Here is a 16,179-nt window from a genome sequence, read left to right as displayed (position 1 = left end):
TGTTTTGTTGCTGCCTAGCAAATGTGTTACTACTATATTATTAGTCAGTAGATATAGGTTTAAAAAAACAATAACACAAGTCTGTTTGTATTCCAACACCACCACAACGTTGCCTTGATGTTACATATGGACTGAATACCAAATCTGTGTATCAAAATGGAAAAAAAGGCTCCTCAATAAACTGAAATGCTCACAGAAATGTGTCAAAAATTACTTTATGACAATTGTTGCCACATCCCAGAAAAGTTAAGCATGTGATGCTTCGTGTATTGTAAACTGGATATATGGTCTATGTCTTAACATATGCTGTTGACACATTTAATCACAGTTTTTTTGCTTGTAGTTTTTACATGTTTTTTTTAAAGTTATAGTTATAGTACAGGCTGCAACAAGGGAAGAGATACTAGAGACATACTGGTGTGAAATCACATCATTTACATTTTGCCAATTAGCTACCATATTATCAATAGGACTATATATTTTGTGCTTTTTGGTGCAATGAAATTTTGTTTAAAATCAGCTACTTCAGTTTGAGATGCAGAGTTGGCATATAGTGGTCATGCTCTGTGGCTAAATGAATACGGGAAAGCAGGAATCAATTAATAATGAAGGTGGGTTTGTATTTCAAAAAGAAGCTGTTGACGTTTACTTGGTTTTACTCTCTTGAGCATGTCTCTTTTGTTCTAAACTCTGGTTGGCCCAAACCACCTGGTTGATGAAGGAAACGCTCTGCTTGTCAACCTCCGTCAGACGGATATCACATTCTGTTACGCTGGTGTTGTGAGACATCGCCTCCTCCAGAGCTCTGCCTCCATCCTGCACACACACACACACACACACACACACACACACACAACACACACACACACACACACACACACACACACACACACACACACACACACACACACACACACACACACACACAGAGGTAGAGAGACAGAGAGACAAACACTTTTGGCACTGATGCATTTCCATGTTGAACACATCACAGGATGCTGTTCTGAAAAGGTCTAAAGACAGTCTTGATAACCTTGAAAAATCACCCAGGGGCAACGTTTGCTGTCTGAAATAGCCCACACTTTCTAAACTGCTTATTGTGAGTGTCATCTGTGTTTTATTGTTATGTCTGAAACAGGCATTTCTATTTTTGTGAACAGTAGACCAAGGTCATAGATAGTGATGGTACTGCATTTTGCTTTTTGGCAATGTGGGTGATTTTTGATCCTCCGCAGTGTATTTCCAGTCACGTATACTGTATGGTGAAATCTTCAAGAGGAGAGAGCATGAGAAGGGGAAAATCTGACCTACCTCTCATGGGGAAACAACACTAACTTACTAAGCTTTCCATTATTGCATGTTTTCCACACGTCTATGAATAATTGAAAAGCCGTATACTTTCAAGCTATTCTGTTACCTTCAGTGTACTATGTCTATACAGGCACTAGCATACTTTGGGGTAAAAAGCCAGTGTTTTAAAGTGCTTCCCCTGATAACATTTTACACAACTTGATGTGCACATTCTTATGGTAAAAGAAACACATTTTAAAGGATAACTTGCATAACTTGTTTTGTTCAAATGTTTTGCCTTTGTCTCCTCTTTTTAGGAGAAATATGCATTTCTTTATCCATGCTATATCTTGACAACTATTGGATGTGTAGGACTCTTTTCATTGTCAAGTAATCTAGTATTATGCAGTATTTCAACTGCTTGTTTTGTCCGACCAACAGTCCAAAACCACCCCAAACATTACGTTTATCATAATAAAAGACTGAGAAATCAGCAAATAGTCACATTTTGCGAGATGTAATCAGTTAAGTTTTGGTATTTTTTGCTTAAAATGACTTTAAAGATTGATTGTCAAAGTTGCTGCCAATAAATTTTCTATTGAACAAATAAACCTTTAGTAGACTGATCATTTTGATGCATTGCCATAACATTTGGCACACACATACATGATCTCCAGAGCATGAGGTTGACTTTGGTGAAGTGCAGTTGATGTTAAACAAAATACATACATAAAGACATTTCTGCCCAATTAAGCTTGCAATTAAGGTGACAGCAAGGCCTAATCTCTGGCACCACCCTCTGTAACACTTTATATTTAATGCCCCACTGGTAGTAAGGATCTAAGATTAGTAATTTACTTACCACACATAGGTTGTTGCAGGAGAGATTGATGCTCTTCAGGGTGTTACTCTGAACTAGAACTTTAGACAGTGTGACTGCAGTAGGCCCAGTTAACTCATTGCCTCCCAGATGCAGGTGAAGCAAGGTGTTGTTGTTCAGCAAGGCTTTGCCAATAGCCTGCCCCCCGTCATCTCTCAATCGGTTGAGACGCAGGTTGAGTGACAAAAGGGTGGAGTTCTTGGACAATGCGTGAGCTATAGCTTTGGCTCCCAGGCCTCTAATTTCGTTGTCACACAAGTTCAGGATCTCCAGTTTACTCCTGTTGAGCAGCTTTCCGATGGCTCTGGCTCCTTTGTCTCCGATCAGGTTGTGGGAGAAGTCAAGCTCCCTCAGGGACGGGTGGTCCAAAAGGTCTTTCACCAGTAGCCGGCACTTTTCATCCTCAATGTGGCTTTGATGGAGCTTTAGAAGCTGTAGAAACACAGTATTATGAAGATTAGCAAGATTTTTCGGTGAGTTGCACAAAAAACTGAATCACTAAGAGCACAGATACGATGCCATAGGGCACAGGACTTGAAAATAACTGCCTATTACTTAAGGAACATGTTTAAATGATATTTACATGGCTTCAACACAGAACAATGAGGGACTATGCTTTATATGATTTAAAATAAAGTATATCAAAGAAATATCCATACAATTTGATTAATGAATAAGTCGATTGACAAAAAATAATTGCCAACAATTTTGATAATTAAGTAGTCCTAAAAGTCATGTATCACAAAGAATTTGTGATAAGCTGCTTAAATTTGGGATTTGCTGCTTCTCTGTTTTTATCATTGTAAATTTAATATCTGTTGGTCAGGCACAACAAGCAGTCAGAATGGTCACCTGGAAAATTGTAATGTGCATTTTTCTTTATTTTATATATGATATATACCACTCTGATGTCTGTTTAGTCTATGATATATATAGACTAAATGATTAAGTGAAAATATTGTTGACTATATTTTCACTTAATCGTTTAGTCTATATATATCATTCATTCATCAATCACGTATTTGCAGGCATAATAACAACACCAACAATCTCTTGTACAGTTCCTACATCATGCACATAAATCAAAGCAGAAATATGCCATGTTCTTATGCAGTAATAAATGAATGTGACAAAACTTTTGTGTCAAATAGTGACTTATTTAGGTTGCAGCCAGAGGCTTAGGAGTCTTTTTCTTTGATGTAAATAGAACATGAATGCTTGGGTAGTGCCAACAACAATATTCCCATTTTATGACATCTGTAAAATATCTGTAAATGATGCTTTGTAACTGGCAAGTGCTGAATTACAACAAACAAACATGCTACAGAGAATCAGGCTCCATACTTTGCAAGGAGCTACAAAAGGCTTCATGACATAAACCAACGAGGAGGAATCAATATTCACCTTCAAAGTCTTACAGGACTTAAGGGCCTTGGCAAGGGACTCACAATCTCTGGTGGTCATCTCAAACATCTTCCATTCGAAGTTCATACCACATTGTTTGACCCTGTACACTAAATGGAGCTCTTCCAGTTTTGTTAGCTTGTCAAGGAGGATGTTAAAGTCAAAGTGGTCCAAAGATGGTCTGTCGTACTCATTGTCACTTGCCAACTCTAAGCCAAATTCCTCCTCCTCCTCATTCTGGGGCTCCTTGATAGGTGGCAGGAGTTGGGAGATGTCCAGCCTCTTGACGTAGTTCCTACAAAGAGGTACCATCACTAGAACTGTCTTGGTCTCTGTAACTTCTGGGATGAAAAGCTCAATAATGGTCTCCATGTGCCTCTCAAAGAACATTCGTTTCCAGCTGTGGCCATAGTGAGAGACGTCACAAAGGTCCCACCGCTGCTCGCAGCACCTCTTCCAATAGACACCATCGCTGATCAAGTTGGCTGTGACATGCAGGGGCAGGGAGGTAGACAGGTTCTCCTGCACAAAGTCTTTCTGGATGGGAGTAAGCTCTTCAAATATTGGCTTTCCTGGAAAGGGGGTAAGTTTGCATATATCTCCATTTATAAGTAAATGTGTAAAAGTGTGTATAATAATGGTACTGAAAACAAGAGCATACCCTCAAAGTTTCTCTCGATGCTTTGCAGACAGAGTTTTGATAAACAAGGAACTATATTCAGAGACCAGTCTGGATCTTCAGCAATAATCCTCCTCATCTTTCTGAAGTCTTCAACTGGGTTGAGGTTGGCTCCAGGAGAATATGGGGACCTACGCATTGTTGCAGGGTTTTTGTAGACTATCCTCTGTCTTAAAAGAAGAAACATCAAATTACACATTAAAATTTGGACATCCCAGCAATTGTAAATGGAGTCAGTCTTGCTTATTTTCTGGTGTTGATATAGTTTGTTTAATGACATTTAGCGCCTGAATAAATTGTGACTAGACTCTAACTATAAAATATATGGGCATTGGCTAACGTCAACATGCTGCCACATTATGCTGCCAGCAAAAACTGTGTCTAAAGTAAGTTAAAGTAAATTAACGTTAGCAGAGCCTCCTCGATCCTTAGCTATGTTAGCTAAAGCGATGTGGAGATAGCTAGCTAGCTAGGTAGGTCTGGCAATGTGAGACTAACGTTAGCTAAACTGCGACTAACTTCGCTAACTTTTACAGATATCTAGGGAATCGTTGAAAAACCTTGTAAAACGTTGTAAACGTTTGATAAACGATAGATAGTTACGTTACATATACACAACTCAATGTAACCATGAATCAACGTTAACGTTTAACTTTAACGTTACCTGCAGTGCGCTGGTCTGAGCTTCAACTGTCTCCTAGGTAACAGAACGCTCTAGCTTTACTTTACTTCTTCAACCAAGGAAATATTGAGCACGCAGCCCTTCAAGTTACCTTACGGCAAGAACGGTTAACTTCGATAAACATGCTGTAACTAACTAACGCTTTTAGCATTTATAGTGTTTGCCACTGCTTTAAGAATACATCAGATAATGGAACTTTTGAAAACACAGCGGTGAGAAATAGTGAGTGTCCTTGTCGGAATCAACTGTATCTCTATATATGTATATATTTTACTATTAGAAAGGCGGAATATCCGACCGTCATGCAATGCAACACACTCCGTTAATTATTTCATTAAAAAACATTGAAATGAGCGCTAATTGAGTGAGTGTGTTTTAGGAACAGTCTATGGTTTTAGGTCTGTGTGACATCAGTGTTGGCTGTGTCCTGGAACTTCTGCAGTGTACAGCCTGATCATGCTGTGAGGAACATTTGGATTCTACTAAGCTGGCAGATGGACCACGGATATGGACCATGGGCCTTTTGGATATGAGCATACTGGAGTGAATCCATCTTTCCTACAAACAACAACACAAAGAAGGTGCCCAGCTACAATGTAGGGGGGTAGAAATCAATAAATACCACCTTAAGAGAATCCTGATTGTTATTAAATAACACAGTAAAGAAGTGAAAAGTAGGCCTACAGTAAATATGTTTTTGCTCATCCTCCATTAAATCTAATGTTAAGCAATAATGAGATATATGTAAATTCTGCTTCCTTTTAAGATGACAGACAAAAAGTATATAACACACAAGTCAAGACTAGTTAGTAGGATGTGCATGCATGCAAATATCTATAAGCTATATACTGTATAGCTAGCTACACAACATTGATGAGTTTGTTTCTTTAGTGCAAGATTCCCCACAAAAGATTTCTAACAGGACATTGTATGGCTGTGGGAGGATGCACTTAGATGATCATGTTAAGACTTTAATTATATAATATTTTGTTAGGGCTGTAACTAACGTACATTTTTATCATCAATTAATCTGCCGATTATATTCTAGATTTTAATTCCCATTTTAACTTCACAGAACCCAAGTATGAAGTATTTAAATAGCTTGTTTTGTCTGACCAACAGTCCAAAATCCAAAGATATTTGGTTTACTGTAATATGACAAAGAAAAACATAACATCTGCATATTTGAGAAACTGGAACCGGTGAATTTGTGGCATGTTTGCTTGAAAACAATTTTTCTGTCTATCATCCAATCCTTTTTCAGCTCAAGCTACTTTAATCAATTATGTAATTATCTGGGTAACATTTTTTACATGACCACACATGGATGGAGGCAGTTACATGATGCAGCTAAAACTGATTGTGTTTCCCATGTGGAGGGCAGAGAGAGAGAGAGAGAGCAGAGAGAGAGAGAGAGAGATGGCTGTTACTGACTTCATAAGGTTGCTGCAAGAGTCGGATGGAGGGTTGAACTACGGAGAGGCTCCTACTGTAGCCCAGAGGCAGGCCATCACTGTCGTCCTCATGTAATATGGCCTGACAGACACACGCTTCCCTCTCGTACTCCAGCTAATGGACTGGCGTGACATCAGCCATCCACAGCACAGGAGACAAACTCCCTCTGTGAGCTGCTGTTCTGGTGCACTCTGTGTAGAGTTAGTTTGGAGTGAATCAGGGTGTGGGTGTCCCTAAATCTGAACCAAACAAGAAGTGTACAGGTTCGCTGAAATTCATTGTCATGGCATGAGGCTGCATGATCCAGCTGTCATTTCCTGAAATTACATAAAAAGTAGCTGATACTTGTATGTGAAGGATAAATTAATGGGAGGTTTGCTGTAGAAGACGAATGAATGTCATTGTGTACTGATTATACACAGTATTATATAAATATAGCCAGAATTATAAATATAAATAGCCAGAATTATATAAATACTGAGGTCATGAGTCCAAATCCCTGCAATAGTCACCTTTCCAGAAATTTGGACCACCACCAAAAAAAAGAATAAAGTCTTAATTTTTCACATTTTAGCTACATTTTCTGTAAATTGTATTTTAATTGTTTTGGGTGACAACTTTATTTAGTTGGCCTAAAAGTAGTAGTGGAATCAGCCTAAAAAATACCCACCATGTGCAAATTTTATAATTACATATTATAATCTCAGAATTCTCAGAAGAAATACTGAGGACATGACCTCCATGTCTTCAATAGCTACAGCCCTGATTATATGTATTATATGTGTTATAGTCAGTTAAGAAGGTTAGTTAAACATAAAAAAGATGTGATTATTTTTTTATACAAGCAAGCATATAATTCAACATAATGGAGGATTAAGTTTCCAACTAGGAATGATAGTTTACTTAGTTTTAAAGTGCTCATATTATGCTGTTTGGCTTTTCCCCCTTTCCTTTATTGTGTTATATATCTTTTTGTGCATGTTATAGGTTTACAAAGTGAAAAAGCCCAAAGTCCATCCCAAAGGGACTTACCATCTCCAACAGAAAACACTGTTCACAAACTGCTCCAAACAGCTCTATTGTAGTCCAGCCTTTACTTCCATGACGAACGTGCGTCACTTAGTAACACAAGTTGCCTAGCTGCTAGCGTGCCACACCCTCAAACTCTGCTTCTGATTAACTAGTAGTCCTTACCTAGCTACTGCACATGTGTGACTCCCAACAAAGATGGAACAGAAGTGAGATGCCTCACTCTGTAGCTAAACAGAGAGCTCAACACACAGGGTGAAAAGAGGAGCTGCAGCAATGTGTAGTACAACAAAAATATGGTGTTTTTTGAAAATTAAACCATGTAAACCTATTCTGGTACAACCTCTAAATACAATTATGAATCTGAAAATGAGCATATGAGCACTTTAAGTTTGATATATCCATAAAGTCTAATTAAGATCAAGGTATCTTAGTGATAAGATTAAATCTATACAACATCAAAACAAGAACATTCACAGTCACACAACTGTCATCACACACATAGACACTAATTATAACATTCACAAAAGTTAAAATTATCAATAATTATAATTTTAAAGTTTAAAGTTATTTTGCAGTTAATTCCAATAGTATAGTTCTGAAAACCAGTCCTCTGTAATTCTGTTTAACCCAGGTAAAGTTAAGTAGAGCAACTCTTTCAAATAAACAGGCCTTTTTCACAGCAGACATTTTGGCTTGTCATAGGTGTTACTATTAACATGAACAATGGCTCCATTCTATTCCCAGTAAGCCATTGTGACAGTGAGCCAGCACGAACACTGTCAAGGCTTAAACACAACCAATTAAACTCTCACTCTCACTATTTTCTTCATAGCACCAAATTTCATAATTCTTCAAGAACATTGGAAATAAAAAGCTTAGGATGTTTACATGGTCACGTATGACACCAGAAATTCAGCATACTCCTTAATAGAATGCCATTAAATAACCTGACAGGACATTGGCTCATACATCTTAGTAAATGCAAGGTATTTCATATGGTTATTGGAGTATTGAATACATGCAGTGATTATTTATGGCACAATTAAAGCCTGTAGTCCTCTGGTGCAGCACAAGCAGAGGATTTACAGACAAATGCAGCACCAACACTTTCATCTATCTACAGTAAGAAGACACAGTGCTTCATGTCACTGTTGAGGCCGGTGCCATCACACTTCCATTTGCTTTCACAGCCCAAGGAGCTGTTGCATTAGTTGCTAGGCAACACAGCATGTGTGTAGTTACCTAAAGATGAAAGATTTTTGCAAATTGAAGTTTCTTTCCAAGATGTAAAACCTATTTTTAAATGTGATGCACACTACAGTAGTGACTGTTGACATACAGACCTAAATGTGTTATATTGATGAAGTTACTGTTGATCTCATGAGCTTTATTTTCCAAATAACAACAATGCTGATAACATTTAAGGCTTAATATATAGCATCAGATTATTGGCATGAATGACAACCCTTTTTGAAAGTGATACCCTTTGGTGTATTTTACATGAAACTTAATTTTGTCTTGCACACTGACTGAAGAAAATAGCCTTACTTAAAAAAATACAAGCTTACAACTTTGATTACTGGCAAAGTAAACTTACTGAACATTCTCACATTATCTTATGAGTAAAAAAGCATTCAGTTGTTTGTTTATGCAAGTCAGGACCAGCAAGATATGAGGTAAACTCTGGAGTGTTGCCAAAGGGAGTGATTAATGCTTGGCCCAGGAGCCTTTCAGCAAAGCAGCGTGTGCCAGGCGAGGCTACTCCCAGATGGGCATGTGGATGAACAGAAAGCAGGGCATCACTGAAATACATGAAATAACAATGAAAAACCTCTTTGGTGGTTCATTGAGTTTGGCCATGTTTCTTATTATATATAATTATAGAATCATCACATTAATATTCATCTTTCTTAAACAATTGGTCTTTTTTGTTGTTTTCTAACATTAAACTTGGCAGGTTGTCCCTACTGTAGATTAAGGGAATCCACCAATAAAGGATTAAAGCACCACACCAATATTTTTGCATCTTTAAGTTAAGTACACACCCCATTACAATATCCAATATCCAATATGTGGTGTTCACTGTGATGGATCTTGAGCAAGTTTCAAGTGTACAAGTTCATTTTTATTTAAAATGAAATGATATCAATCACTGACTGAAAGCTACAAAAACATTAAAGCCATGAAAAATGTTCTGCAGTAACAATGTATGATACAAAAGTCTACAGCCATACTAGCAGGTCTGTGAGGCTGTACTTCTGCAGAGTGGTGCTTTGAGCTAAATGCTAGTTCACTGTGTTAGCATAACAGAAAATGCTAATTCACATTAAAGCAAACAGCTGAGGCCTATAGGAATGTCAGTTGTGCTGGTGTGTTGTGTGTTTGGTCAGAAACTAAAAAGTACTGGACAAATTAAAAAGTTACGTTTTTAATCTAATAGATATTGAAACAGTTCACAGGACAAGAGAAAACACTGACCTGCTGGTGGCGCTACACCAAAAGTCAGGAGGTTCCTCTGAGTACCACAGACCGAAATAGCTATTCATAAAGTCACGCCGCTAATACGATCCGGTATGCTGCTTTCACTCCCGGCAGAGGTCTGTTGTCCGTCTGCCCTTCTCTGTCTCTCTGACAAAAGGTCAGGTCCTATTGAATCTATTTGTAGCAGATGGGACTTCTGATTTCATCGGGTTTATTAGTTCCTTAGAACCATAAACACAATGAATCAATGCTTGGACAAAGTCAACATGTGACTGTAAAAAATACATATGAAGAAACTTTATTCCTTTTGTTAAAAATAAAGACAAAAAGACAACTGATCATTTTACAAAAAACAACAACAACAAAAAAAACACAAACCTCAGCTGAATCTGGTTAATGGACTCATGATGAGACCAAACTTTGCGTACTATCCGGGAACAATCCAGGGAAATGCGAACAACCAAAAAAAAAAGCCAGATTCATGTTACAGCCCACAGAAGAAAAGGGCTAATCATCAAACTCATCAACACTTTCATCAGAGAAACTGAAGGGCGGACTGGAGTCCAAGTGGATGCTACTGTCTGTGTCCAGAGAGACCACAGAGCTCAGGCTACTATCTATGGACACCATGCTGCCGTCGCTATCGCTGCTCCTGCTGCTCCTGCTGCTGTCGTCATCGTGGATCACCATCACCTGAGCAGAGTCCGCTGCAAAAAATAAATAAATAAAATAAACAGAAAAATAAAACTATGAGAGATTTTCTTCGCAGACATTTGAAGGAGCAGCATCTTCCCTCAGTTCGTCTCTCAACACTTACTTTATACCGACTTCCCTAACCTGTCTGCGGCTCTCAGCCCCAAACCCATTTGATCCCACTGAAGACGTAACTCTTGGGTCACAAAAATGTAGTTTCATTTTTTTAAAAGGCTGAATACTGTAGTAGGAGTAAATAGTATACAGTATTTGTTGGGGACTATTTTTAGCTGCGGATGAATACACATTCTAATCTAATGAGTATTTAAAGCAGCACTGTGAATGAGGGATCTACTCAGAATAAGCCCGCTTCGGCTACACAGGCAGCACTTTTTTAGCAGAATCAATTAAAGGTTGCTTTGGGTCTTTTTATGGAATTTGTTGACTATAAGAAAAATATAGAATATTTATCATGGCTAAGCTTTTTTTTTTTATCTTTAGGGGGAGAACATATGTTATGTCCCAAACCCTCAAAGCGTTTGTGATTTTTTTGTACTATAACAAACAAATGAAATGTTATGTTTTGTGAGTCAGGAATATCTAACATGTGCACCATGACTGAGATCAATCAGACAACACTGTTTGCTATTTTTAGAAAGATTAGAAAGCATATTGCAGCTTGAGAAAACAAAATGGGTTTTTCCCTTCCCAAAAAAAATGACAGGGTAGTCCAGACCCAACAAGTCTGGCAACCAAATCCTATTAAAGGATGTACGTTCAAGGCTCAGGATGAACAGGGGTCATACTTTTATTGTTTTAGCTCAAACGTAGCAAAAAAAAAATCAGTGCCACATTTGCTTTGTTGTTTGTATTCTAGGTTATTGTACTTTTACATATATATATTTTTTTGATTATTTTTTGGGCTTTTCCGCCTTTAATGGACAGGACAGTGAGAAAGGGGAGAGAGAGGGGGGAAGACATGCAGTATATCATCACAGGTTGGACTCGAACCCTGGACATCTGCATCGAGGCATAAACCTCTAAATATATGTGCGCCTGCTCTACCCATTGATCCAACCCGGCCACCTTTTATGCGTATTTGTGAAGCATTTTGTAACTGTGGTTGTGAAAGGTGAACCTGGAAATAGAGTTTTCTTACCCAATTACTTACAATTCAAACATTGTGTATCTGTATATAGGTAAATAACCTTAAATATATTCGCTAAGTGGGTCACGTACATTTTATTTTCCTCCTTTGTTGATCGGGAGAATGCAGGCTCAGTTTCAGCACCATCACACCTAATATTCATAGTAGCAGTATTTCAATGCTACATACTGCTTTTTAGCTTTTTATGGTGGCTTACTTTTTTTTTTTAACTGTCATTTCTTTTTTTCTAAAATAATATGACAACAGAAAAAAAAAGACTCAGCCTCATTGTACTGCCACCTTGTGTTTGAAATTTCCACTGTACTCTGGACCAACCACCAACAAGCATATTTTGAAATAGTCTGTTAAGTACAGGATGAAGCAGTGAGTGTAAATAGTCTTTGAACACCTTAAAAAACACATTTCTTTTAGAGCCTGTGAGCAGCTTCGCCACACCGGGACACTTCAGTGGTTACTGCTGAAGGCGAGAGGAACATTATTCACTGAGCTCACCCAGACATATCAAGGCTCTCCGGTCATTTGATCTGATGAATGTGGCACGGCACACCATTGCTAGTAAGTACAGTGTCAGTCAGATATTAATGCTATATGGGTCATCCATGTGGCAACTTGTGCATGAGTGTGATCCCGACTGAGTAAGCTACATCACTGTCACATACTGTAGTTTGAGGTGTGTTCTCTAATATAATTTGAGTGAGATGAAGTGAATCACAGTGGAACAAAAACACCTTAGAAACATAATGTCCAGATAACTGCTGCAGGCATAGGGCTAGGAAGGACATATTATAATAACTAGCAAAGCATTATCTTGATATTAGTATGTTAACATATCTAATTTAATATTCAAATAGTGCTTGTCTGATTGAGTCATTGAGTCAAGTGGGACAGATTTTGGTCCAATTTCACTTGAAATACTTCCCTTAGACTGTTCATTTGTTCGTTCGAGCCCTGTTCATAAAAAAAACCCTTCTCTAACTGTTCTAACTGTAGGACACTGTTGAAGATAACGCACCTCTCACCTTTCCTTTCAGTAATGAGGGTCTGCCGCCTCGACTTCATGTCCAGGCTCAGGTTTTCCACCATGCTGTCGATGCAGTTGTCCAGGGCCAGACAGCGGGTCTGGGACTGGATGGCCCGTCGGCAGATGGGACACTCGTCTTTCTTTTTGCGCCACTGCTTGATGCAGTGACTGCAGAAGCTGTGAGCGCAGTTCAAGATGACTGCCTGTAGATGATATCAATACAGATAAAAAAAAAAAGGTGTGAAATCTTCTGAAGCACCTCAAAGACAAAACAAATGTTGTAAATTACAGTTTTATATAGTTTCATCACTGTGTCATAATTGCTCTATTCAGTTTTTGTAGCTGTCGAACCAGAGTCAAAGATTTGTCGATAGAAATAAAATCCAGCAGATGAGAAGAGTTAAAATGACATGAATTCCAACATAATGCTAAACTGACTCTTGACACTACTGTACCTCAATGAAGAGCTCGGAGCAGATGATGCACTGAAGCTCGTTCTCCAGAACTTCAGTTACTTGTGTTACTACTTCCTCTTTTTGGGCCCTCGCCTTTTCTTTCTCCTCCTGCAAAAATGAATTGATAAAGCTTTTCTGATGCAATGCCAAACACTGCAAAAAGCATGGTTAAACCACTTTGAATATTGTCATACCTTTGTCACTTCAAGTTCTTTGTTTTTGGCCAAGAGAATCTCTTCAAAGCCTTCCCGAGAAAGGGCAAGTTCGTCTATTACCTTCTTTTGCTAAAGGATGTTAAAAACAGTTTGATAAATTACTACTTTTCAATTGAATGCATAAGAATTAAAAGAAAACAATTTAACATGTTTATAACACACAACACATTTTGACACTATGGATCCTGTGTCTGGTTGTATTAGTGGTGTAACAATAAATAAAAGCTCCAGTTGTATGCCACATACCTCTTGCAAGGCTTCTTCCAACTGTTTCTTCAAAAGCTCCTCTTGTTGCTGTGTTTTCTGTGCCTAAATACATATACAAAAAAAGTGACATTTTCATCAATGACAGTATTTTGTCTGTAGCAGTCATTCATACAGAACTTGTTAAAAAAGAAAAGACGACAGTGCTACGTTACTAGTTTGTAATAGACAAACAGGATGCATACCAATCAAACCTTTTAAGAAAGGCAGTACTTTTGATTCTGCACATCGGAAGCAATTGGTGTTGGTGATGCATATTCATGTATAAAAGAAGTTACGGAAACACCTCTCACCTCTAGCTGCCTCTTAGTTTCACTAAAGGACTTCTCTAACGTCTCCATCCGGTGCATCTTGGCTCTGAGCGTCTCAAGCTGACCCCGCAGCTCCCTGACATGCTCCTCTCTGAGCGGGTCAGCCTGCCGGGGCTCTCCCCCCAGCGAGGCTACCTGCCTCTGGGTGTCATCCACCTGCTCCCTCAGCATCAGGATGTTCTGGCTGTACCTGCAAACATAAATAAATGAGAAAAAAAACCTTAAGGAATATCAAACTTTCTAACATTTTTTTTTTTTTTAAAGATTATGATGGACATATCTTTCAGAAAACCTGATGCAAATGTAACGATAATACACGAGAGGCAGAAACTGGGGCTTACATTTGCAAGTTGTCCAGGTCACACGGACTGCTGGAGCCATCTGAGGGCCGGTCTACTTCCTGGACGTGTCTGCTGGGTCCAGTTTCCTCTGGTTGGATGTGACTCAGCCTCTGCTGCCGTTTCACTGGTGACAGAGGGCAAGGCTTTGCAAATGACTTGTCTGCAGAGGAGCAGCGGTAGAGCTTGGGCTTTGAGGTAGACGGCTCAACTTCTTCCACGGTCAACTTCCTTTTGGGCTTCTTGGCAACATGGGCTGCTTTAGCACCCTCTCTGTGTCCCTTTGCCAGGTAAAGTTTAATGTCTTTGAGGGGCCGCTGGACGAGCATGTAGTCAAACTCCACTTCGGTTCCAATTACAGGAACACCGAGTTGTATGGAGTCTCCGAGCCTCAGCTGATGGGCTTCTTCAGCAGGTATGCGGTTTCCATTCACCCACACACCGTTGAGACTCTGAGGGAAAAAAAGCAACACTTACTTCATCAGCTGCAGTTGAATATAATAATCATAATATAAATGCTATGTTTAGTTTTGATTGACACTGTTAGATAGGTATTAATTTAACTATATGTTTATCATTGAGGTTGTTGTTTTCTTTATACACTGCAGTCATTTATCCATCCATCCATCCATCCATCTTCGTCCGCTTATCCGGGGTTGGGTCACGGGGGCAGCAGCTCCAGCAGGGGACCCCAAACTTCCCTCTCCTGAGCCACATTAACCAGCCCCGACTGGGGGATCCCGAGGCGTTCCCAGGCCAGGTTGGAGATATAATCCCTCCACCTAGTCCTGGGTCTTCCCCGAGGCCTCCTCCCAGCTGGACGTGCCTGGAACACCTCCCTAGGGATGCGCTCAGGGGGCATCCTTACCAATGCAGTCATTTAATTTAAGATAAATATATCAAGACTGCAATATTTCTATATGTATGTCATTGTCTGTTGCAGTACTTTACTTTATTGTTTATATTGCTTAAGTAATATGTTTATCTATGCACCAATAACCAAGGTAAATTCGTTGTAAGTGTTACTTAATTGGTAATAAATTATATTCTGTAAACAGCGATCAAGAAAACATAAATCATAATACAAAAATGTAATATTACGTTCTTGTCGGTCACTGTCCACTTGCCACCTTCCCTTTGCTTAAATGTACAGTGCAGTCTGGAGATCATCAGAGGACAACTTGGAGACAACAACTGGTGAGTTACATCCACACCACGTCCTATAGTGATCTGGACAGTCAAAAACAAACAGGTCAAACAGACAGTTAGCCATCTGTGCAGCTCATTAAAACATATAGACACACTTTGATAACGACAAGCTAAAGTAAACAGAAAATGAACCATGAATGATAAATACACTTTATGTGAAAAATCGTAAACTTAAGCAAGTTTTAGTGTTAGCTAATGTGAGGCAAATATAGCTAGTTAGCTAGCTAGCATTAGCAAACTGCACCTCAGTGTTTTCGAACAAGCGAAGCCAGTCTGAATTTCTTCCAACTCTCATCAAACATAAAACCTCTGAGTCTGAACTGTCATCTTCCTCAGCTGCAGACGAATCTGTCGTTACAGTATCCATCTTATCTCATTCTGTCAGAGGCTAATACGACCTGAAAAACATATGTTACTCCTCCATGGCTAACGTTTTGCTACGGTGTCAAACTGAAGATTGACAGGGCGAAACCGGAAACTGTTTGGTTTGTTTTCAAAATAAAGGCGTTACATGAGTTCACTCTGTTGCCAATAAAATGAAAAGATTTTGAAACTTATCTTATGAACTGATTGGGTCTTTTCTTTTGCAGACCTAAAAATAA

At 38.9% G+C, this 16,179-nt stretch overlaps 2 protein-coding genes across 4 annotated transcripts; both read right to left on the bottom strand.

The window, feature by feature from the left end:
• Positions 1-199: 199 nt before the first annotated feature.
• tcte1 (t-complex-associated-testis-expressed 1) lies at positions 200-5,131 on the bottom strand. Of its 2 annotated transcripts, XM_039782884.1 has the most exons (5): positions 4,918-5,131; positions 4,236-4,423; positions 3,575-4,146; positions 2,153-2,602; positions 200-816 (listed from the first exon to the last, which is right to left on the bottom strand). In XM_039782884.1, the coding sequence occupies exons 2-5, from the start codon at positions 4,390-4,392 to the stop codon at positions 646-648; spliced, it is 1,350 nt and encodes a 449-aa protein (XP_039638818.1). In that variant the 5' UTR covers positions 4,393-4,423; positions 4,918-5,131; the 3' UTR covers positions 200-645. The 2 variants fall into 2 exon arrangements, with proteins under 2 accessions (XP_039638818.1, XP_039638817.1); XM_039782883.1 differs by lacking the exon at positions 4,918-5,131 and having other exon boundaries at positions 4,236-4,849.
• Positions 5,132-10,362: 5,231 nt separating this feature from the next.
• rnf8 (ring finger protein 8, E3 ubiquitin protein ligase) lies at positions 10,363-16,051 on the bottom strand. Of its 2 annotated transcripts, none has more exons than XM_039782738.1 (9): positions 15,822-16,051; positions 15,470-15,598; positions 14,372-14,820; positions 14,013-14,220; positions 13,702-13,764; positions 13,435-13,524; positions 13,241-13,348; positions 12,784-12,988; positions 10,363-10,610 (listed from the first exon to the last, which is right to left on the bottom strand). In XM_039782738.1, exons 1-9 carry the CDS (start codon positions 15,942-15,944, stop codon positions 10,411-10,413), a joined length of 1,575 nt encoding a protein of 524 aa, XP_039638672.1. In that variant the 5' UTR covers positions 15,945-16,051; the 3' UTR covers positions 10,363-10,410. The 2 variants fall into 2 exon arrangements, with proteins under 2 accessions (XP_039638672.1, XP_039638673.1); XM_039782739.1 differs by having other exon boundaries at positions 10,447-10,610; positions 12,777-12,988.
• Positions 16,052-16,179: the final 128 nt, after the last annotated feature.

The sequence above is a fragment of the Perca fluviatilis genome, chromosome 18 (assembly GCF_010015445.1).
Source record: "Perca fluviatilis chromosome 18, GENO_Pfluv_1.0, whole genome shotgun sequence".
In the NCBI taxonomy this organism is placed as follows: Eukaryota; Metazoa; Chordata; class Actinopteri; order Perciformes; family Percidae; genus Perca; species Perca fluviatilis.
This window is presented reverse-complemented; position numbering and strand designations above follow the sequence as displayed.